We start from the raw sequence: 24,937 nt of genomic DNA on the forward strand, positions 1-24,937 counted from the left end.
AAATGGGCTATATAAATGCAATTACTTCATTGTTTTGAACTTGCCCACATTCAATCCCCAATCCAGACTGTCAAGGTTGCTTCACACAATACTGTGTGGGTGGTGTGGGGGAAAGAAAGAAAGAAAGAAAGAAAGAAAGGGAGAGATAAAATGTCAAAGAACTATTAATAGAATTAGAAAATACACGATGAAAGTTACTGGATAACCTAAGGCTGAGTAAGATAGAATTGAGAGAAATTATTTTAATAATTTCACCAGCTTAATAATTAGCGCAAAGGGACTCTTAATCACATTCATCAGCTGTCCTCTGAATTTAGTCTGCGCTACTGCATAAATAAATGTGTTTGTGCAGGAACTCAAACTCTGAAGCATATACCCAGTTTCTTCCATGATGGTGAGAGGGTTATCGGAAGCTGCGAACATGAACTGAATATGTACAATTTGTACAAAGATATAATATGTAAAAGTTACCAACCACAACAGGATAAAACTGCCTGAGATGGCAAGAAGCAAAATTATGGATTTTCTCCGACTTTCTATCTCTGGATCTTTGTGATTCTCAGTATTGTTATTGCCTCTGAGTCCCCTCCTAACTCTACTGATCACCAGAATGTGCCTGATGGTCAAAACATTGAACATCAAAATCAAAACAAATGGGGCGAATGGGGTTAAAACAATGTCAAACCAATAGAATGCCTTCCACACAGGTGAGGTATAGACGCTTGATTTAACTGTACAGAACCACGATTCATTTTCAATTATTTCCTGATGTTCAATTGTGAAGTACATTGGAATGTTTTCTACAAAGATTAGCCCACACACTGTTGATATAATGATGACCGCAGTTTTTTCAGTGCAATATTTGACTCTCAGCTTCTGGTAACAAATGGCCACAAATCGATCCAAAGTGAAAGAGACTGTTAACCAGACGGAGCAATCAATGGCAACAAAACGGAGGGCAACACTTAGACTGCAGATAGAAGTGTAGTTCAGGAATGAATTTGTGAAATAAGTATTATTAATCTCATACATTATCACATTAACAATGATGAACAGTAGATCCGCCGCTGCCATGGCAACCAGGTAACGAGTGATGTATTTTGAGAGGCCGCACTTTCCTCGGGAGAGAATCAAAATTGTCATGAAATTAGCTGCAAGAGAGAGGAAGAAATGAAAATGAGCGATTCTCATAACAAAGGGTTTATCATTGTTGAAAAATGAGTAACAATATTACGGTTTGTTCTTGCTTTCAATGAGCTCGTTCTGTCTTTATATGAATAAAATGAATCATTCCAGAGCAAAATAATTCTTTACCCAGACACATTAATATATTCCCTCCAAGACACAACACGTGCTGTTATGGATCAGAGTGTTTTCCCGGACTTTATTCATTTTATATCTGTTTTGTTACAAAGTACGCTTCACAAAATAGTGTAATAAACACAGACATTGTAGAGCAACATCCCCTGCGGCTTTACTCTAAATTACTTTAATGAGAATGTGCACCGCACACACAGAACTGGCACATTTACTACAAATAACCTGAGGGATACATTGCACCGTCCAGTTGTGTGATAATGGGCCTCACAATGTGACACTTCTCACAGTGGATGAGGATACAGATGGAATTTATTAGAAAGGTGTGGCCCCGGTACATGCCCTGTGAGTAATAATGTTGGTTTGGTGGCTCTGTGCAATGTTGTGTTAAGGCACAATGTGGAAATAAAGAATTTCACACCGGACTCGCGACTAGTTACAAACAGCTGAAATTAAGCACGTTAAAGCAGTTTGGCACCTGGATGCCTGGACATACTGGATGCATGTCTGTAAAATAACAATTCATTGTCATAACTGGAAACATGCATATTACAATAGAACATAAAATATTTTAATCGCCTGTTTGACAAGTAGATTACATATAATGGCCGAGAAATATTGCAATGACACATCAGCCCATGGAAGGTTCACTGGCTCCTTGTAACATGGAGATAGATAGTTATAATAGATCACAAATGCCCAGTAACAGGTGTTTACAGGGTATCTCATGGACCCAGAGACGGGAGCTGTACGGGCCAAATGGCGTGTTTATCCACACAAAGTAGGACCAGTTAAATAATATGTTTCTCGTTAACACAGACAATCGCAACTGAGCAATAAGTAATGGGCCGCACCCCATGTGATATTCAGTTCCATTGGTTTCAATCCGGCGGCCGATTGGCTAAGATCCGCATCACCTAAGAGGAAATTCTACCACACTGAGTCCTTTTTTGCGCTACTTGGGAAGTCCGATTGTCCCAATTCGTACCTCTGTCCCTCCCAGGATGATGTTTCTGCTCAGGGACATGACCCGCCATTTTCCTGCAACTTTAGTGCTTCTTAGGGATGTGCCAGGGAGCCTGACCTGAGCAGGCAGTCGGTAAATGGCCAAGTTTCGGACTGTAATGAGGCGGGGGTGGACTTTTAAGTCTCGGTCTCACTGCCCTGGTGTACCTCATAGTCTGTGCCACAAGAGAGGGCGGCGAGGAGGGGGACTGACCTGCAGGCAAAAAATTGGCATTGCCCCAGAATCCTGCTGATCCAGATCTCTGGGACGGGGGGATAGGCAGAAGATTGTAAGCTTGGATTTCAGAGATAATCTAAACCATCCCCAGCATCCTGAAATCTAAGCAGGAACGCCAGGCTGCCGATGGAGATCGGTAGCCAGAAGTTCCTGTTCTCCGAGTCCAGAAACTTGCATGGCCGGCAGGGTTCCGATTTTCTTCTCCGGACAGTCCGTGTGCATGTTCTCTGTTGCCCGCAAACCATTTAAGTGGAAGGTACAGCAAATAATGTCGATCTGAGTGCTGGAAAGCAACAGTGCATTTTAGATGGGCTACTCCTGCCGAGTGCTGTGACATGGGAGGCAATAATCTGCGTTAATATTATGACCGAGAATAAATTGGTACAATTGTAGATTTTGAAACTTCTGAAAAAATCGTGTTATCCGTCTGATGCTTATATTAAGAAAATGCTGTGATATGGGATCAAGTTCCTCATTTAACTGATATCAGAAACTAATGGCCTTACATGAAACACATCAAAACAAACAAATGGCTGAATTAGACAGACAGTAAGAACAATAATACAGTTAACACTGAGAAAGGTTAAGGATAACTGTTCATAGTAACTTACCAGGGACACCAACCACTGCCAGAATAGGATAGTAAATTGCCAATATTTGAACAATTATTAGCTGCCCCATTTACTCTGAGAGGTAACGTTGGCCGTCGGTATGATTGACACATGGATCAAACATCTTCAGATCAAGCCTTCCTTTATATCAGAGAGAAATCTCAAGCGTACAGAATAATTGGCATTAGTTACAGTCATTGAACAAACAGATTAGGTAACTGCTTCACTGTGATACTGATCTGGGAATAGATTATTTTAGTATCATTCCCTAGTGGAATTCAGACAGAATAATAGCCTAAAATTTTACTACTTTTTTAGATTAAAAATATCACTAAATCTCCACTTCTACAGCACTGGTGCATTGTATTCTAATACAAGGAATTTATTTAATCAGATCTGTCACATTGTCATAGACTCTTACGGTGTATTTGGTGAAATAACTGCATCCATTTATATCACTTTAATCCAATATGGGTATTAGAAAGACGGGAAATATAACCTCAACTTGTTTAATGTTGTTCTCTGCAGAGTTAATGTATAATACGGTAATCTTTCACGGTTTGATATAAAGTGCACAATAGGTTGTGTACAGTAGTTAGTCTGTAAAAGATAGAGGTGCCCTATCCTAATGTGTTGGTCAGATTCTAACGCACTTGAAGTGAGCAACACCTGACCTGAATCTGACCAGATTTGTGGCTTCATGTCTTTAGAATACCCCATGAGTCCCCAGTGTGGATGAGCCTCTTGGCGGCTGCTCACACCTGTCATTGAGAGCAGAAGGCCAGCTACTGCTGAAGGCCAGAGAAACCTACAGCAGTCAGAAGACCTCCAGCTCCGACCCTCCAAAGGGTTCCTGTTGTAAAGGAAGGCCAACACCTTTCTAGTCTTCTTCACTTTACTTCCTGTGACTCTCACACCCACTGATCTGTGGGAGGTGGTGTGAAGGCCACAAGAGTGAGCTACGGCCTCGTCAATAGTCAATTTGAAACTAAAGGAAAAGGTGTACATAAAATACTTAAAAACCGAAGGGGAGGATGAGAATATGGAGCACGAAGAGGTTAGGAATATAAGTAAAATAAAACCATTCAGAAAGTAAAGAGTAAAAATGAGATTAAATTATCAAGGAATGCAAAAATAATAAGTAAATTATTAAAAATAAAAGATAAATCAGGATAGGAATAGGGCTAATGAGGAATGAATAACTTAAAATAATTTCAAATTACAGGTAATAGCAGCGAAATGGCAGCAATGTTGAACAGTTAACTTGCCTCATTATTGACCAGGGCGATTAACAGGTTGGGAATGACAGCAGAAGAAGAGATGATGTTTAAGGTAGAAAGGGAGTAGAGAATTAACAAACTAACCAAACTTAGAGATGGTTAATCTGGATGGATTGAATCCATGCATGTTTAAAGAAGTTAGGGAAGAGATAGCAGAGGCACTATTTCGTATATAAGAAAACATTAGAAAAGAGAATAGTACCCGAGGACTGGCCTTGCAGCTAATATTAATATTTTGAAAGGGAGATAGAATAAACCCAGGGCCCTTTACAACAGTTAGCTTAATGATGGTGGTAGGAAAGATAATGGAATCTTTACTCAAAGAAGTAATAGAAAAATATTTGCAGAGCAGAAATTCATCTCAGGCTCTGGAGCAAAAACAGCAATATTGGATTGGCCACCTGTTATACACAGCACCTGATATTTAATCCCATTGCCTGCGATGGAACTGAATATTGGGTGGTGTTTTCAACAGGTGGCTGGAGCTGTACTGCCCGTTTGCCGTTACCGCCCGTGACAAATTTCTAACCCATAGAATCCGGACATATCGTAAAGAATAGTCAGCACCGATTTCAAAGGGGAAGATTCTGCTTGACTAATCTAGTTCAATTTTCTGAAGAAGTTACAGAAAGAGTAGATTTTGCTAATGTAGCATATATACTATATTTAGATTTTAAAAAGGCCTTCGATAAGGTACTCATGATAGTGGACTCATGACAGATGTCAGGGCACGTGGAGTCATGGGAAATGGGGCAGAATGGATAGCAAACTGCCTACAAAACAGAAAAAGTAGCGTTTGGGTTAAGGTTAGCTATTCAGACTGGCAGAAGATGGGACGTGGTGTTACACAGGGATCAGTGCTCGGACAGCTGATATTTACCAATTACATAAGCTATTTAGACTGTAATCAGAAGTTCAAATTCCAAATTTGTAAATACAACAACAACAAATTGTATTCATATAGTGAAGTTAACATAGTAAAACGTTCCAAGGCGCTACACAGGAGTGTTATAAAACAACAAAATTGACACTGAGCCACATAAGGAGAAATTAGGGCAGGTGACCAAAAGCTTGGTCGAAGAGGTAGGTTTCAAGGAGCGTCTTAAAGAATAAAAGAGATGTAGAGAGGCGGAGAGGATTAGGCAGGGCATTCCAGCGCTTCGGCCTCGGCAATAGAAGCCACGGCCACCAATGGTTGAGCGAATATAATTAGAGATGCTCAAGAGGGCAGAATTAGAGGAACACAGGTATCTCGGAGGTTTATGGGGCTGGAGGAGATTACAGAGCTAGGAAGAGGCGAGGCCTTGGAGGGATTTGAAAACAAGGATGATAATTTTGAAAATGGCTGATGCTTAATCGGGATCCAATGTAGGTCAGCGAGTAGAGGAGTGATGGGTGAACAGGATTTGCTGTGAGTTGGGACACGGGCAGCCGAGTTTTTGGATGACTTCAAATTTTTGCAGGGTATAACGTGGGAGGCCAGACAGTAATGCATTGGAATAATCCAGCCTAGACCTAATAAAGGCATGGATGAGGATTTCAGCAGCAGATGAGCTGAGGAAATGGTGGAAACGGGTGATGTTACAGGGGTGGAAATAGATGGTCTTAGTTATGCCACAGATATGTGTTCCAAAGCTCATTTCACAGTCAATTATGACAACAAGTTTGTGAACAATGTTGTTTAGCCTCAGACAAATGTTAGGGAGAGAGATGGAGTCAGTGGCTAGGTAACAGTGTTTGTGGCGGGGACCGAAAACAATGGTTTCGGTCTTCCTATTATTTTATTGGAGAATTCTGTTCATCCAGAACTGTATGTCGGATAAACAGTCTGACAATTTAGATACCGTGGAGGGGCTGAGAGAAGTGGTGGTGCTGTAGAGCTGGTTGTTATCTGCGTACATGTGGAAACTGACACTGAACATTTGGATGAGGTGGCCAATGGGCAGCATGTAGATGAGAAATAGTAGGGGGGCCAAGGATAGATCCTTGGGGGACTCCAGAGTTAATGATATGGGAGCGGGAAGAGAAGCCATTGCAGGTGGTTGTCTGGCTATGATTAGATAGATAAGAATGGAACCAGGCGAGTGCAGTGCCACACAGCTGAAAGATGGTGGAGAGGTGTTGGAGGAGGATGGAGTGATCAACTATGTCAGAGGTTGCACACAAATCAAGAAGGATGAGGAGAGATAGTTTAACTTTGTCACAGTCACAAAGGATGTCATTTGTGACTTTGATGACAACAATTTCGGAAATGTGGCAAGGGCGGAAACCTGATTGGAGGGATACAAACATGGTGTGGGAAAGATGGACACAGAATTGGGAGGCGACAACATGTTCAAGGACTTTGGAGAGGAACGGGAGGTGGGGGATGGGACGATAGGTTTCAAGGATGGAGGTGTCAAGCATTGTTTTTTTTGAGGAGAGGGGTGATGACAGCAGAATTGAAGGAGAGGGGGACAGTACCAGAGGAGAGAGAATCGTTAACAATGTCAGCTAACATGGGAGCCAGAAAAGGAAGTTGGGTGCTCAGCATTTTGGTGGGAGCAGGGTTGAGGGTGCAGTAAGTGAGGGTGGAGGAGACAGGAGGCAGTGTTTAAGGAGATGTTTTGCAGTAGAGAATAGAAGCCGGGGTCTATCTTTGTATTTCAGAATGATTCTGGAATAGAGAACAATTTTGGCAGATGGGAGCAGGACCTGATAAAGCTTTATGCGGTCCAGCCAGATCTGGCGGTGAAAGTTTCAATCAGTTGTCCACCATAGCCGTTCATATCTACGTCCCTTGGAATTAAGGGGATGAAGTAACTGTTTTAATAGTGTGTAGGGCATCAAAAGTGGTGGTGAGGGTTTGATTGAGCAGATCGCTAACTTCAAAAATGTCGTGGTGGATGGAGGGCCAAAGGCTGGGCAGTTGGGATTTTGTAAGTGCAGTTGTAAGAGAGTTGGGAGAGAGTTTTTTCCAGGGTTGGACACAGAAGGAAGTAGGGTTGGGGGGATGGGTTTGTTGACGGGGATGTTGGTGAAGGGCGTTACGTGGCAGTGGTTAGAGATGGCTTTTACTGCGATTGACAAAACGAGAGTAGCGAGGTCAGGAGAAAAGGCAAGGTCGATGAATATGGTTTGGAGTGCTTACATGGAGCAGGAGCACCAAATTGGGAGGTATAGTCAATACTGAAAAAGACTACGACAAATTAGAAGAAGACATTAATAAACTTTCAGAATAGATGTGTGATTGGCAACTGAATTTCAATACAGATAAGTGTGAGGTGGTCACTCAGATAGGAAGAACAAGGACGCCACATATTCCTTGGAAAATAATAGTCTAAATGCGGTAGAGGAGCAAATTGATCTACTGGTACAGCTATCCATGTCGCTAATAGTAGCGACAGAGATTAATATGGCTATACAAAGCAAAGCAAGCACTAGGATACATTTATAGATGGATCTAATTGGAAAGCGCTGACGATACGTAAAATTTACATAGAACCTTGTTTAGCCTACACAGAGCACTGTACACAATTCTAGTCTCCATGGTATAGAGGCACTGGAGAAGGCATAATACACAATTTACAATGATAATACCTTAACCAAGAAGTTATACCTTTTAGGAATGATTGAACAGGCTGGGGCTCTTTTCTCTGGAAAAGAGAACACTGGGAGGGGGCGGGGCTGGTAACCTGCCAGAGGTCTTCGAGATTATGAAAGGATTGGGTAATGGGTTAGTTTGGGGGTGATGGGTCGGTTTGGGGGTGAGGTGCCAGCTTGGGGGTGAGGGATCAGTTTGGGGTGATCGGTCAGTTTGGGGCTGATGGGTCAGTTTGGGGGTGATTGGTCAGACTAGGGGTGATGGATCAGATTGGGGTGATGGGTTAGTTTGGGGATGATGGGTTAGTTTGGGGTGATGTGTCAGTTTGGGGATTATGGGTCAGTTTGGGGGTGACGGTTCAGTTTGGGGTGATGGGTCAGTTTGGGGATGATGTGTTAGTTTGGGGCGATAAGACAGTTTGGGGATTATTGGTCAGTTTTGGGGTAACGGTTCACATTTGTGTGACGGTTCAGTTTGGGGTGATGGATCAGTTTGGGGATTATTGGTCAGTTTGGGGGGAATGGTTCAGATTTGGGTGATGAGTCAGTTTGGGGTGATGGGTCAATTTGGGTTGATGGGTCAGTTTTGGGGTGATGAGTCAGTTTGTGGTGATGGGTCAGCTTGGGGTGATGGCTTTATTTCGAGTGATGTGTCAGTTTGGGGATTATGGGTCAGTTGGGGGTGAAGGTTGTGTTTGGCGTGATGCTTCAGTTTGGTGTGATGGCTCAGTTTGGTATGAGCTAAATATTTTGGGTGAGGGGTTACTTTGGGGATGATGAGTCAGATTGGAGATGAAGGGTCAGTTTGGGGGTGAAGGGTCAATTTGGGGGTGATGTGTTAGTTTGGTGTGATGGTCAGTTTTGGATGATTGGTCAGTTTGTGGGTGATGGGTCAGTTTGGGGATGATGGGTCAGTTTCGGGATGATGGGCCAGATTATGGGTGATTGGTCAATTTGGCATGATGTGTCGCTTTGGGGGGATGAGTCAGTTTGGAGCTGAAGGGACAGTTTGGTGGTGATGGGTCATTTTACGTTGTTAGGTCAATTTGCGGCTGATGGGTCACTTTGGGGACTATGGGTCAGTTTCGGTCTGATGGGTCAGTTTGGGGTGATGGGTCACTTTGGGGGTGATGGGTCAGTTTGGGGTGATGGGTCACTTTGGGGACTATGGGTCAGTTTCGGTCTGATGGGTCAGTTTGGGGTGATGGGTCACTTTGGGGGTGATGGGTCCATTTGGGGTGATGGGTCAGACTGAGGTATGATGGGTCATGTTGCGGGTGATAGGTCCGTTTGTGGTGATGGGTCAGTTTGGGGTGATGGGTCAGTTTGGGGTGATGAGTCAGTTTGGGGTGATGAGTCAGTTTGGGGTGATGGGTCAGTTTGGGGTGATGGGTCACTTTGCAGGTGATGGGTCGGTTTGTGGGTGATGCATCAGTTTGGGGTGATGGGTCAGTTTCGGGGGTGAGGATTCACATTGGGGGTGATGGGTCAGTTTGCGGGTGAGCAGTCAGTTTGGGGCGATGTGACAATTAGACTCAAGCAGATGGAGGTTTATTAATGGGCCTGTGGGCTCAGTGCCTTTTGTCGGCAGTGACCTCACCGCGCTGATATGACAGCCAATGTAGCCGCCGCCGGCCCCTGCCAATACTCGGAAGTGAAGTTACCGAGCCAACGTGCAGCCAACATGCCCCTCCCCTTCCGCCGCCGGTCCGGGGTCAGGTGACTCAATCTCCCATGGTGCAGCGGGCCCTGTGCTTTCCATCGACGGAGCCTTTTCTCCGCCGTGCTGCATTGTGGGCAGGCGGGGCCGCCATTGCTGCCTCTGTTGCCCTGTAAATTCTTGTATTTCCTTCATAGCTGGGCCTGAATAATGTGGAAAATATGAATCCCCTTGCATGTGAATGAGGGAGAATGTGAAGCAAACTCTATTATATTATTGGAGATGAATAGAGCGTGTCTTGTGCAACATTAATGATTATTTGAATAATGTAGAAATTCCTTATTTCTCATATAATCATGTGGGAGGCAATTCGACAGGAAGTTCATTCACGTCAATTTTCTTCTTCTGGTATTGTACAGGAGCCAGTGAGCCAGTTATTGTGAAACGTTTAAGGGCTCCAATAAATACAAAGGGGATTGTTGTATCAGATGCTTCATTTTCTGCACACCCTTATCCAGAGGTAGAATCCACACATCTCTTAAACTAGGAGACACAATAATTTCACCTCCTCTACTCTGTTACTGTGTACACAGTTCGGGTCTGCATAATATAGAAAAGTGTATGGAGGCACTGGAGAAGGTGCAATAAATGATTCACAAGGATGATACCAATGCTGAGAGGATATATATAACAGGCAAGGCTGACCAGGTTGGGACTCTTTTCTCTAGACCAGGGGAAGCTGAGGTGTGAACTGATAGAGGTCTTTAAAATTATGACATGGTTTCATAGGTTAGACATAGACAACATGTCTCCACTTGTGGGGTGATCAAAACTAGGAGCCATTAATATTAGATAGTCATTAATAAATCAACTAGGGAATTCAGGAGAAACTTCTTTTTACCCAGAGAGTGGTTAGAATGTGGAAACTGCTACCACATGGAGTAATTGAGGCGAAAAGCATAGATGCAGTTGAGGCGAATCTAGAATCGCCTATGCGGGAGAAAGGAATATAAAGTTATGCTAATAGGCTTCGATGATGAGGGATGGGAGGAGGTTCATGTGGAGCACAGACCAGTTGGGCCGAATCGTCTGTTTCTGTGCTGTAGACTCGATGTAATATTAAGGAGCTTTGATGATTTTATATGGGATGCAGGAAAAGAGAGGCTCGGGGTTTATGTACACAAATCATTGAAGGTGGCAGGACAAGTTGAGAAGTCTGTTTAAACAGCAGAACTCTGGCTTTATAAATAGAGGCATAGAGCACACCATCAAGGAAGTTATAACCTTTATAAATCATTGTTTAGACCCCAGCTGGAGTACTGTGACCACTTCTGGGCACCACATTTTAGGAAGGATGTCAAGGCCTTGGAGACGGTGCACAGGAGATTTACTCGAATGCTTCTACTGGCAGGCGGGTCGCTAACCAAAGGACACAGTTTTAAAATAAGTGGAAAAGTCTCCCGTGGTAAAATGAGATTCTTTTTACGCAGTGAGTTGTTATGATCTGGGATACATTGCCTGAAATGGCGGTGGAAGAAGATTCAATAGTAACTTTCAAAAGTGAACTGGATAAATACTTGAATATGAAAGATCTGCAGGGCTATGGCGACTTGCATTCCACTGCATAGATGCGCAGAGAAACCAAATCAAATTCTCACCGGAAAGCTCACGGAAAGTATATTTTATGTTTGTTATAGCATTCTAAACATGATTTTATTAAAACAATTATTGCGTTTGGATTTAGCAGGGAAAAATTCAACATGTGAGGAGCAATAATCTGTTTGATTGACGCTTTATTTGGCATCCTAGATTTACAAGATCATTCCTGGGATCTTTCATGTTTTTACAGGAAGTTCTGTAGTTCCGAAGCCTGCAGGTATCTTCTGATGGAATGGCTTTGATCCACAACCTAGCATCAAATAAATACTGCACCATGCACATAAAAACAAGAATCAGGTATTCAACCGCAATCAATGGATAACTGTCCTGAGGAGCAGAGAATTCTGCTGAAGGATGGGCACAGAAATATCTCTCTGGGAATGTACCGACCCCTCACTACAAGTCAGGAATTACTCTGCTGATATAACTTACCGGAAAATCTTTACTGGGGAATCTTCAGCCCCATTGCAGAATGAACCAAGCCATCGGTTTAACAAGAACTTACAACTAAGACGAGACTCTGAAATGAGGTCCTACCTGGTTATATTACTGCACTCTCTATGGTGTCTAAGAATAATATCGGGTCCTGCCTCAGTAATTATGGTTTCACACATCAGAATGGTTATTATTTATTCCTGGGATGTGGGCGTCCCTGGCAAGGCCAGCATTTATTGCTTGTCCCTAGTTGTCCTGAGAAGGTGGTGCTGGGCCTTCTCCTTGAACTGCTGCAGTCCTGGGTGGGGAGCCTTTTTCGTTTATGCAACTACAGGGCTTCACTAATCAGGCGTCAACCTCATTGGTCAATCAGGTGACTAGAGCAACTAAATGTGTCACAACTGACGAGGTATTTAACTGCACCATTCATATCAACATGGTGGCTAAAAAGGAGCAGGGCTATGAGTGGATATTCCGAGACATGTAGCACCCCTGCTGTCCTCTCGACGAATTATCCCGCCCCTTCTCTATAAAGTTCTACAAAGAGTAGGGATAAACGTGTCTTTTTCAGGATGGCAGGCTGTGACTAGTGGGGTAATGCAAGGATCGATGCTTAGGCCACAGCTATTCATAATCTATATCAATGATTTGGATGATGGGACTAAATGTAACATTTCCAAATTAGCTCCAGAGACAAAGCTAGATGGCAGTGTCAGTTATGAAGAGGATGTGAAGAGGCTTCAAGGGGATCTCGACAGGCACAGTGAGTGGGCGAGAACATGGCAGATGGAATATAATGTGGATAAATGTGAAGTTATCGAGTTTGGTAGAAAGAACAGAATGGCAGAGTATTTCCTAAATGGTGAAAGATTGGGGAATGCAGATGCTCAAAGGGACCTGGGTGTCTTTGTACATGAGTCACTGAAAGTGAATGTGCACGTGCAGCAAAACATTAGGAAGGCAAATGGTATGCTGGCCTTCATTACAGGAGTAAAGAAGTCTTACTCCAATTATATAAGGCATTGGTGAGACCGCACCTGGAGTACTGTGTACAATTTTGGTCACCTTACCTAAGGAAGGATATACTTTCCATAGAGGTAGTGCAACGAACGTTCACAAGATTGATTCCTGCGATGGCGGGGCTGTCATATGAGAAGAGATTGAGTAAACTAGATCTGCATTCTCTTGAATTCAGAAGAATTAGATGGGATCTCATTGAAGCATGCACCATTATTACAGGGCTTGATAGGATGGATGCTGGGAGAATGTTTCCATTGGCTGGGGAGTCTAGAACAAGGGGCCACAGCCTCAGGGTAAAGGGTAGGCCATTCAGGACTGAGATGAGAAGAAATTTCTTCACACAGAGGGTGGTGAATCTTTGGAATTCTCTACCCCAGAGGGCTGTGGAGGCTCAGTCATTGGGGACATTCAAAACAGAAGTGATATATTTCTCACTAGTAAGAGCATCAAGGGATATGGCGATAGGGCCGGTGAATGGGCAGAGGATCAACCATGATCTCATTGAATGACGGAGCAGGCTCGCAGGGCCGAATGGCCGAGTCCTGTTACTATTTCTTATGTTATTATTTTCTTAAGATCAAGGCAGGGGTGCAGTGGAACATCCACCCTTGGCCAGGATGGGCACAGGTGCAGCAATATTCGAGAATCTCAGGCCCCAGGCAGGACAGAGCAGCTCATTAGTTCGCTGCCCACTGCTACTGGATCGAATGTCCAGCCCACCCACCCATTGAGACATTCACTTACACAGATATACGGTACCCTGGCGGTTTGCTATTTGCTGCGATTTGCTGTGTTGAAAATTTATGAAGCTGGCTTACTTCCGGCTGGTATTGCTCATTGTCCCATCTTGTCCCATGAGCAGATAATCTTTACTTCCCTTCAATGTTGGAAATAATTTAAGGTAACATGGTCATCCTTATCTGGTTTTCAGACAATGGAAGGGAAAATTGTACATTGCATTCATGACAGGAAGACTTGAGCATGAGTCAAAAGTAGCGGCTGTTTATTGCTAACCGCTCTTATCTGACCAGAAGCCCCAACATTGTCATGTGATCATGTTTGTGCACTGAGGCTGTTGACCAGTGGGAGCTGAGGGAAAGTGTAACTAATAGAAATTCCTCATTCCCATAAAGTAAAGCAAAGAAGACGAAAAGGAGGTAAACCAATGCAGCTCGTAAATAAAGAAATATTCTGCAGCGATTCTCAGTTTCTCCATGTTTGCCTCTGTGTCTTTTGAGAGAGCAGGCGAGAGAGAGAGAGACAGATAGACAAAGAGACAGACAGAGTGATTGACAGAGAGGGAGAGAGCGACAGGCAGAATGACTGACAGAGAGGGAGAGACAGACCAAGCAGGACAGAGAGACAGACAGACAGACAGACAGAGATGGACAAGAAGAGAGAGATACAAACAGAGAGAGTGACAGAGGATGACTGAGGTACTGAGAGCCGAGGATCAGAGAGGGGAGGAAGGACAGAAAGGGAGAGGGACAGAGAGGGCGAGGGACTGATATAGATTGAAGGTCACTCTACACAGCCCCACCCAACACTCGCAGGGCAGGTGCAGTACAGGTTTGATACAAATTAATGCTCCCTCTATAATTCCCCAGCGAACTCTCCAAGGGCAGGTGCAACATTGTGAGATGCAAATTAATTATCGCACAAAACTGTGCATGAAACATTACACGGGCAATTACACCACGGGCTAGATACAGATTAAAACTGGTATAGTGTGGGGCAGATATTATTAAAGCTCCCTGTTTTACTACCCCATCAAACACTCGCAGGACAGGTAAATTCCTCGACACTGATCCATTAAAAATGTTCAGGACAGGGAAAGCAAAGGTTAGATACAGAGTAAAGCTCCCTATACACTGTTCCTTCTAAGGCAGTTGCAGCACGGGTTAAATAAAGAGTAAAACTCGCACTATAAAGCCCCATCGAACAGTTCTAGGGCAGGTACAGCACGGGTTAGGTAAAGATTCAAGCACCCTTTACGCTATCTCATCAAACATTCCCAGGGCAGGTATAGCACGGGTTGTATTGTGTAAAGTTCCCTCTACACTGGCCCATCAAACACTCCCAGGCAAGGTACAGCATGAGTTAGATATAGAGTAAAGCTCCCTCTGCACTGTCCCATCAAGTACTCCCAGGGAAGTTACAGTGTGCGTTAGATACAGCGTGTATCATGCCCTATACTGCCCCATCAAACACTTCAGGAATAGATATAGCACTGGCTACATGCAGAATAAAGCTCCGTCTAAACTGCCCCATCAAACGTTGCATGATTTTATTTAAATAGAGACGAGGTATACACATGTCGAAAAAGGTTGGCTTGGAGATATCTGGGTTCATCTGAGAAAAATGAAGCAAATAAAAGTCAATAAAGTCTGTTCTGAGTATTCTTCCTGAGATTTGTATGAATTTTAGACAGTGATTCTTACTGTCTGTTACACAGGTGCGAAGGATTAGCTCAAACTAAGTTTATATTTTACATTCTCCCTTTCAATCTACCCTAACATTCTCTCTCTCGCTCCAACTTTATCTCTGTCTCTCTCTCCCTTACGCTCTCTGCCTGTCTGCCTCATTCTCTTTCTCAATCGCATTCTGTTTCTCAGTCTCATTCAATCTCTCTCTATCATTTGTTCTCAGGCTCATTCTCTCTGTTAGTCTCATTCTCTCGCTCAGCCTTATTCTCGCTCACTCTCATTCTCTCGCTCTGTTTCATTCTCTCTCACTATCTCTCCATGCCTCATTCTCTCTCTGTCTCATTCTCTCTCTGTCTATATCTGTCTCATTCTCTCTATAATGAATTATCTATCTCTGTCTCTGTCTCATTATCTCTATGTTTCATTCTCTCTGATTCATTCCCCCTATCTCATTCTCTCTGTTTATTTCTCTCTCACGTACTGTCTCATTTCCTCTCTCTCTGTCCATGCCTCATTTTCTCTCACTCTCGCTACTTCTAACAAGGTACCTTGTAACAAAATCATGAAACTCTGGAGTGAACTGATTTGAATTTGATAATTTAATCCCATATTCATTTGTAGTTCAGCTCAGCTCAAATTAACCTGAATGTGTCTCCCCCTCACTCTGAGACCTGTGCATCTCAGTGTCACTGGTCTCACAATATAAGCCAGGGGTCCCCTCAGATCATTTCTCCGCTTCCCCTCCCCCTGTGCTCCATGTTTCTCAGGGTCTACTAGCACATCCCACACTGCTAGCCGACTAAATGTAAAGAAGTAATGTTAAACTGAACCTGCCCCAAGTACACAACAGATTCAGCTTTTGAATGCGTGTTCACTTCCTCCTTCTCTCTGCTCATTTTCAGCCCTGGTTTTTGCATAGTCCCCTTCTTTGCAGATGCTCAATTTTTGGAAACAAATGTCAACGAATCTTTAACTATTATAGAGCAATCTGGGCAGATTCAAAGAGGAATTGAAGAATGTGATTAAGCGCCCCCTGGTTCTAATGCATTTAATTAAGTAAAATACGTGGTTTCGTGAAATTGAAGCACAATTAGATCCATCCGAATTCAGCCCAGGTTCTTCAATAGAAATGTTACGTACACACAGGAATCTCCTATCGAAATGCTCTCAGTCCGAGAAAGTATATGCTCTGAGTTGACAGTTTCAACGCTGGCTAACCTGAAGTTCTTGTTGATTAAAATTAATTTCAGCAGTTTATTGTGGATGTCTCGACCTTGATAGACAGTCTTGTAGATTTGTGTCTGGTCCAAGTAATATTATCGGATCTAGAAGCCAAACCAACAAATCTTAAAGGGATTCCCGGAGACTGCTCAAGAAAAGGCAAAAAAACTTTTCTGTTATTTTTGTGTACACAGGAGAAACAGAAGAGATTTTCCCGCCCCCTCAAGTACACACTGGGCTATTGCTGGCGTATTAAGCCTTCCTGGGATTTCTCACCGCCTGCAGAACTAACCAGCTGGCAGATTAGGACCGGAGCCGACTGATTCCCCAAAGTTTTCAACAAGGAGCGGCTCCGGGTGCCCTACTGATGCATGCAGCTGGCCGGCAGCGTGTCAACAAGTCTGGAAGCCGAGCCGCATCTGGCATTTCTTGTGTGCAGAACACATTTTGGGTGTATCGTCACTAATCTTCCGAGTTGGGACTGGAACAATAAGTTTTATCACTGCTACTGGCCATGGATATCCGCCAGGCCAGGCAAGGTAATTGATCTCAGGCAACAACTCGGTAATACAACTTATAGAGCAACTTGAAGCGCTTGATTCTGAAATTGTGCGATGTATTGTATTGCTTTAAGTTGGAATCAGTTTGTGTTCTGACGCCGCAAAGCAAAATGAGACAAGTGCCACTAAAGCATATCCAGCTACTGCTGCGCTGTTGTAGTTCTAAATCCAAGTGGTGATTTCCCCGGAAACCATGGGATAGGTTTTAGTCTTTACATCCGGGGTGTTCTGCATCGCCTGGGCCAAGCACAGAAAGCCAAGCCCTCCTCGGAGCACGGGCTTCCCTAAAAACAGTGGTTGTCCTCCATTATTGTCAATGGAAGAAATCCAGGCGGATTCTGTTAACACCTGCGGTCATAGCTGCCAGATTTTCTTTTCTACATACAGAGGTAAAATGGCAATATTGTGTCTGCCTCTTACTGTGCCTGACTTGTGTCTGACTTCAATAAAACTGAATATCAAGCGAGGCCTATAACAGGCGGCTGATGCGCTAGCTCCTGTTCAGTGCTACTGCCCAAAACCAATTTCTACCCCACAGAGTCGGCCGATGTTTAATGCCCAGGCGACAAATACGACAATCTATCCCAAGTTTCCTATTTCCGGTAGAAGTAAAGTGATTGGAATTATCATCCGTGTGGTAAAGGTGAAATTACCCACTTTGCTACTGGTCCTTTCTTCCCGCTTGATAAATCAAGAGAAAAATAGTTCAAATCAATAATACCCTTTAAGCCATCTGTTGGTAAATTGTTTTTAAAATTTGTTATTTGCGAAAACTTGAGGAAAGAGAAATACAGTGTCACACATCAAGTGCAAAACAGAGAATAGATAGATTGCGAGGTGCTAATTATATAGGTTGTCCGTATAGTCACAGGGATTTCCAATTCTATGTCCATACAAGCTACAGTTCCCAAAGTTAAGATTACACTCCTGACAGAGATTTGGATCTGAGATAAAAGCTGTTTGTTTTTATTATATTCGGCTCAGCCGGGATGTCAAACGACTGTTTTATGTCATCAAATGGGGGACAATATTTATATTGGATTCAAATACACAGCTTGAAATACATCTGGGAGAAATGTTGAGAAATTATTTAAGGAGAACTATTCATGTAGCAGCAGCTATCTGGGGTAGAAATCCTTGGGCGGAATGGCACGGGCTGCCTGTTATCCGTCCCTGCCGATATTCAGCTCCAATGGTCTAAGAAACTAGAAATCGAGCGGGCAGATAATGGGCGGCCGGCGCTTTACCACCCAAGATAATGCTGGTCCTCTTTGCAAAACACAGTCATTCTTTCCAGAGCACCGCTTGATATTAAAATCTATTGCACATTATTAGTAAACTATATTTCAAATACCGTGTTAAATGTTTGCACCTGAGTCAAACCAGCGGCCACACTTCTAATAATAACTGACATATCACTAAATTGCCTCTGCCCATGCTCAGACCTCATTTATCACTCGTCATTTAAATGTTTAATTTTCTGTAAACGATTCGGACGGTACAAGTTGGAGGACAATCCATAATAAGATTTTGTCATTATATTGTACACATGAAACATGAGAAATCTTCCTTTGCTTGTCATTTGCTGAGGAAATGCACGGAACGGACACCTGGCAGGAAATTTCACCGCCAGTCGAAAAACTCCATTTTTGGTCCAATGAAATGCTGAAAATCCAGCCCTGTCATTTACTGCAGCATTTTTCTCTGTCGAAGTAACTCAGAATATATTAGCAACATGTATCCATAAAGAAATAAACCTTTTCAGAATTATTGAACTTATCCGCTAGATTGGGAGAAATAGAGAGAGAGATTTGAGTGCCAAGAAAACATTCCATGAATTTCATACAAAGAAGTGTCGACTGATCATCCTCTCAGTGTAAGGGGAGATATTAATTTCATTTCGTCTTTTTGCAGCTAATTTGGTGACAATCGTCATTCTCTGCCGTGGAAAGTGCGGTCTGTCCAAATCCATCACCCGTTACCTGGTGGCATGGCAGCGGCTGACCTAATGGTCCTGATATTTGAAGTAATTCTGTGTGAGATTAAAGATTCTTATTTCCCATATTCCTTCCTGAACAATACTCCGATTTCTAGTCTCAATCTCACCCTGCTTCTTGTTTTCATTGATTGCTCTGTCAGGCTAGCTGTGGCTTTCACCTTTGATCGATTTGTAGCTATTTGTTCCGAAATGTTGCGAACAAAATATTGCACAGAAAAAACTTTGGCTGTGGTGACAGCAGTGATTTGTTCCTTAAACATTTTAGAAAATGTTCCTGTGTACTTTGTTTATGAACCTCGGGAACTAATTGACAATGAACCATGGTCCTGCTATGTAATATCAAGCTTCTATACCTCAGCCTTATGGGTAGCATTTTGGTGGTTCGAAAGCATTTTAACCCAAATTGCACCATTTGTCTTGATTGTGCTGCTCAATGTCCTGACAATCAGGCACATTGTACTGGCCAATAAAGTGAGGAGGGGACTTCGAGGCAACAGGGAGTTTCAGAATCACACTGATCCAGAGATAGGAAACTGAAGGAAATCCATCATTTTACTGTTCGCTATATCTGGCAGTTGTATACTCCTTTGGATGGTAAATTTCAGTTTTCATATATGTTCAATTTACAAATACTCAATTATTAGAAGCAAATTGCAACGACTTTCACCATTGTAGACCAATCCGGGTACATGCTGAGGTGTTTGAGTTCTTGCACCAACCCGTTTATTAATGCAGTGTCCCAGAGCAAATTCAGAGGGGAATTAAAGAGTGTGATAGAACGGCCCCTGGCTCTCATTACTAATTTAATTAAATAATTGAAATGGCTTCGCAGAACTAAAATGTAATTACATCCATCCAAAGCTATCAAAAGTTGTTCAAGTTATATGTACACATCGGAATCTCCAAAGAAAATGGGGGCTGCCATCTGGTCCCATATTACATAGAATTACATAGAATTACAAAGAATCAGGCCATTCGGCCCAATCAGTCCATTTGTGCTCCACTCGAGCCTTTGTTTTCATATTGTATGAGATCAAAGATGCTTGGGGCATTATTCACTGTTGTCGACAGTGTAAGACAACAACAACAGCATCCTGTATTTATATAGCGCCTTTAACGTTTCACACGAGTGTTATTAAACACAATTTGGCACCAAAACACATTAGGAGATATTATGTCAGATGACCAAATCTTGATCAAAGAGGTAGGTTTTAAGGAGCGTCTCGAAGGAGGAGGGGAGAGCTAGAGAGGCACAGAGGTTTAGGGAGGGAATTCCAGAGCTTAAGGCCCAGACAGCTGACGGCACCTCCGCCAATGGTGGAGCAATTAAAATCGGTGATGCTTAAGAGATCAGATATGGAAGGATGCAGAAATCTCAGAGGGTTGTAGGGCTGGAGGAGCTTATAGAGATAGGGAAGGGCGAGGTTATGGAGGGATTTTGAAAACAAAGGTGAGAATATTAAAATCGAGGCATTGATTAACCTGGAGACAGGCGTTAGCGGATCAGAGCAAACACATAACAATTTTTCAGATCCGAAATACAATCAATTAGACAAACATATATGTTGCTTTTAACTGATCTAAACCCAACTCCGGTTTCCCTAATATATCACTCACCCCCAAATCCCATCAGTAACACATGTAGTTATCTGATGAAACCCCTAGCTGTTCCCTTCAATGGATTAATTTTGTAAATGAGGCCCCGGGCCTTTGATTCTTTCAGTGATAAGGTCCTGCTGGATCGCCTTTTTGTTTCCAAGTTGCGAATTTACGACTTATAACGGGAAATTTGAAATGTTCACCGCACAGATTTTTGTTGAATAAATTTGCTCATCACCATCACGTTTATCGGCAATCCAATCAGATTGCTCCATGTCTGTTCTTTTCCAAGAAATTCCAGCCTACTTCAAGTTTTCTGGAAAGGTAAATTGGTGAAAGCTGGAATAACCCCTTTTGCAGTGGTTACGGCTTTATGCCTTGCATGGTTGCAATGTCTAATAATTCTTCGCCCACCAGTTCAATGTGACATAGTTTCTTCCTCAACGACTAACCCTGCAAGTGAGTTTTGCGGCATCACCACCGTTTGTGTACAGAAATTTCTGATGCCATTTGTTCTAAATATCTTACGTGCAATCTTATATCTATGGCGCCTCGTTATTTCAAAGTGATCAAGCATGTCTTGCCTCACGGAACCATATTGGGCTAAGCTGAGAAGCTAGCATTGGTTCCGTCCACTGGGCGCCTCTCACATCTTAGGCTGCATTTGAGTCCAGCCAGTTGCATTATAACATCGAATGACTCTAGAATTGAGGTTTTGTGATCATCAACACTGCCTCCGCAAGTTCCTGCAAACCCATTCGCAGAGTAGGCGCACCAACGTCAGTGGTTTTGCTCAGGCCAACTTACCCAGCAGCAAAGCTTTGACCACGCTCGATCAGCTCCGATGAACGAGTCACATCGTCCGCTTGCCCGATACGAGACTCCCAAAACAAGCGCTCTACTTGGAGGTCCGACAATGCAAGAGAATCACAGGTGGGCAGAGGAAACACTTCAAGGACACCCTTAGAGCCTCCTTGAAAAAGTGCAACATCCCCACCGACACCTGTTAATCCCTGGCCCAAGGCTACACCAAGTGAAGGAGATGCATCCGGGAAGGCACCGAACACCTCGAGTCTCTTCTCGGGAGCAAGTGGAAGGAATGCACAAGCAGCACAAGGAGCACCCGTCAACACAAGCCCTCCACCCACCTGCCCCTTCAACCACCATCTGCCCGACCTGTGACAGAGACTTTAGGTCCCGCATTGGACTCATCAGTCATCTGAGAACTCATTTTTAATGTGGAAGCAAGTCATGCTCGTTGCTGAGGGATTGCCTTCCTGCCTGGTTTTGTGATCAGCAGAGTTTCACTGTCAAGAGCTCAGTGGTTATCGGCTCATCATCTGGTTCACTGAAATTCAAGTTGGTCAACTGATGGCCTTGTGACTATCTTTTCCGGCTTTGGCTCCCAGGCATTGACGAAGTCATCACTTGATCAGTTGACTTGGCAATATGACTCAGGAGTTGATTGTTGCCGTTTCTGGTTTGGCCCAGCCATTGCTTGTTCGAACTTGCGTGTGCTCACGCTTAACAAGTACACAACAATTATAGGTTCGAACATAGAAATTACGTGGGATGCGCACCACATTCACCTGATAATAGCTGATTATATGAAAAGCGAAAAAGAACAATTCGTCAGCTGAATTCACTGGCTAAATCTAACAGTCATATTTCAATCGCTTGCTAACTAATACATCGCAGCAATAAGGCACAACACTATGCTGTGTAATGTATGCTGATAAACACAGTTAAATACCCAGATGGGGTTAATTCACCCCTGAAGGACAATTTCTTACTGAGTTTTGCACTGACCCCTCCTCACTCCAAACTGACTGTCTCCCACAAACTACCCATCACCCGAAACTAACCGATCACCCTCAAACTGACCCTTCACCCCAAATTGACCCTTCACCCCAAACGGACCCATCTTCCCCAAACAGGCCATCATAGCCACACTAACCCATCACTCCCAAACAGACCCCTCAGCCCAAATTGACCCTTCATCACCACATGAACCCATGTGCCCCAAACAGACTATCATAGTCACACTAACTCATCAGCCCCAAACTGATCCTTCTTTCCAAACTGACCCATCACCCACAAACTGACCCTTCACCTCAAAATTACCCTTCACCCCAAATTCTCCGACTACCCAAACCTGAGCCATCACTCTAATTTGAACCATCAACACAAACTGTCCCCATACCCCAACCTGACCCATCAAATAAAAGGTTATTCAGCATCGCAAACTGATCCATCACAGCAAACTGATTCATCAGACACAAGCAGACCTTCACCGCAAAACTGACCTTAGAAACATAGAGAAATAGAAGCAGGACTAGGCCATTCAGCTCTTTGAGCCTGCTCCGCCATTCAATATGATCATGGCTGAACTTCTAACTCAATACCATATTCACTTATAGCCCTTGATGTCTTTTGTGTCTAGAAATCAATCTATCTCCTTCTTAAATATATTCAGTGACTTGGCCTCCACAGCCTTCTGTGGTAAAGAATTACACATTTCACCAACCTCTGAGACAAGAAGTTTCTCCATATCTCATTTCTATCTGTCCAACCCCATATCCTGAGACTGTGACCCCCTCGTTCTAGACCCCCCAGCCTGGAAAAACATTCTGCCTTCATCCAGTCTCTCTAGCCCTCTCAGAATTGTCTATGTTTCAATGAGATCCCCTCTTCTAAACTCTAGTGAATACTGGCCTAGTCGACACAATCTCTCCTCATAAGACAGTCCTGCCATCACAGGAATCAGTCTGGTGAACCTTCGCTGCACTCCCTATATGACAAATATATCCTTTCTTAGGTAAAGAGAACAAAACTGCACACAGTACTCCAGGTGTGTTCTCACCAAGACCCTGTATAACTGTAGTAAGACATCCTTGCTCCTGTACTCAAATCATCTTGCAATGAAGGCCAACATTCCATTTGCCTTGCTAACTGCTTGCCTCACCTGCATGTTTGCTTTCAGTGACTGGTGTACAAGGACACCCAGATCCCTTTGTACATCAACATTTCCCAATCTATCACTGTAGTGTATGTAATCTGTACCACCTTAAGAGGATACCTTAAGGTGATGGACTACTTTTTGATGGCTCCTGTACATTGTAGTACCGGTGGTGACCACACCGGTATATAAACCCAGTGGAGCAAAGTATATTCCAGTTCAGCCCTGACCCTCAATTACTAAAGACCTGTTTAATTATTTCTGTAGTCTGTGTCCAGTTATTCAGCATAACTACATTTGAAAACACAGACTCAACAGTGGCGACGAGTCTGATCTTACCTAGCGGCAGTTGCATCAAAGGAAGCTTCACCTCTGGAACGGGCGTCGATCAAGGACATCCACCCTCAACATCCTGCTGGGCACTGCATAGCACGGGAGGCAATCGGGAACCCGGGTTGGTTTCTGGCCAAGAAGTCAAACATCAGTGAACATCCCTTCGATGACAGCGGCAGGTAAGCCCGATCGAGTGGCACGGGGGGGAAGTCGGCCGAGTTGTCAGTAAGAGAAGGGGAGGGAAATGACGAAAAGGGCGGAGAACACAACCGTAGCCGGTGTCAGGGGCCGGACTGCAATTGGGGCAGAGACGCGCAGCAGCCAGAAAAGCGTTTATGTCCACAAGGACCGCGGGAGCGGTGGGGAACAAGAGCAGCAGCGTAGGGGAAAATAAAGGACCGCTGGGAGGCGAGAACGGCAACAGCACGGTAATCGCCATTTTGAGTCAGCGGGGGAAGAAGACAAGCGCGGGAAAAGCCGCCAAGCGCGGGGAGGCGCCATTTTGAAAAAAAAATAAATAAAAATAAAATAATAATCATATCTGAAGGAAAGGAAACTCAACAAGGATGCCAAAAACGGGTAACATCACTGCTTTTGATAGCGATGTGGAAGATTGGGCCACTTATGTGGAACGCATCGAAGTTTACTGTACAACGAATGAGGTACCGGAGGATAAGAAAGCACTAACCCTATTAAACTCGATGGATGCGAAGATGTACGGGTTATTAAGGAACCTTGTAACACCAGATAAACTGGTAGGAAAGAGTTTCGCGGATATTGTTACTATCCTGCAAGAGCATTTAAACCCCACGCTGCTGCTGATAGTGGAATGATTTAACTTCTACAAAAGAATTCAACTTAAAGAGGAAAGCAACGCTGAATTCTTAACCGAACTGCGCAAGTTATCAAAGTACTGTCAGTTCGGTACAGGACTAGCAGATGCACTGAGAGATAAGTTTGTGTGTGGGCTCCTAAGGGAAGGAACTCAGAAGCGACTGCTAGAGGAAAAGGATCTTACGCTGGACAAAGCTTT

The 24,937-nt window shown here is 43.6% G+C and overlaps 1 protein-coding gene and 1 pseudogene across 1 annotated transcript; one reads left to right on the forward strand and one right to left on the reverse strand.

The window, feature by feature from the left end:
• The window catches only part of LOC147095639 (zinc-binding protein A33-like), a 359,972-nt pseudogene that overhangs the window by 278,074 nt on the left and 56,961 nt on the right, over positions 1-24,937 (forward strand).
• LOC147095642 (uncharacterized) lies at positions 238-1,077 on the reverse strand. Its single transcript, XM_085974166.1, has one exon. It carries the CDS (start codon positions 1,072-1,074, stop codon positions 238-240), a length of 837 nt encoding a protein of 278 aa, XP_085830292.1. The 5' UTR covers positions 1,075-1,077.

This window comes from Somniosus microcephalus, unplaced genomic scaffold (assembly GCF_052327205.1).
Source record: "Somniosus microcephalus isolate GS21.2 unplaced genomic scaffold, FLI_Smic_1.0 unresolved_chr1, whole genome shotgun sequence".
In the NCBI taxonomy this organism is placed as follows: Eukaryota; Metazoa; Chordata; class Chondrichthyes; order Squaliformes; family Somniosidae; genus Somniosus; species Somniosus microcephalus.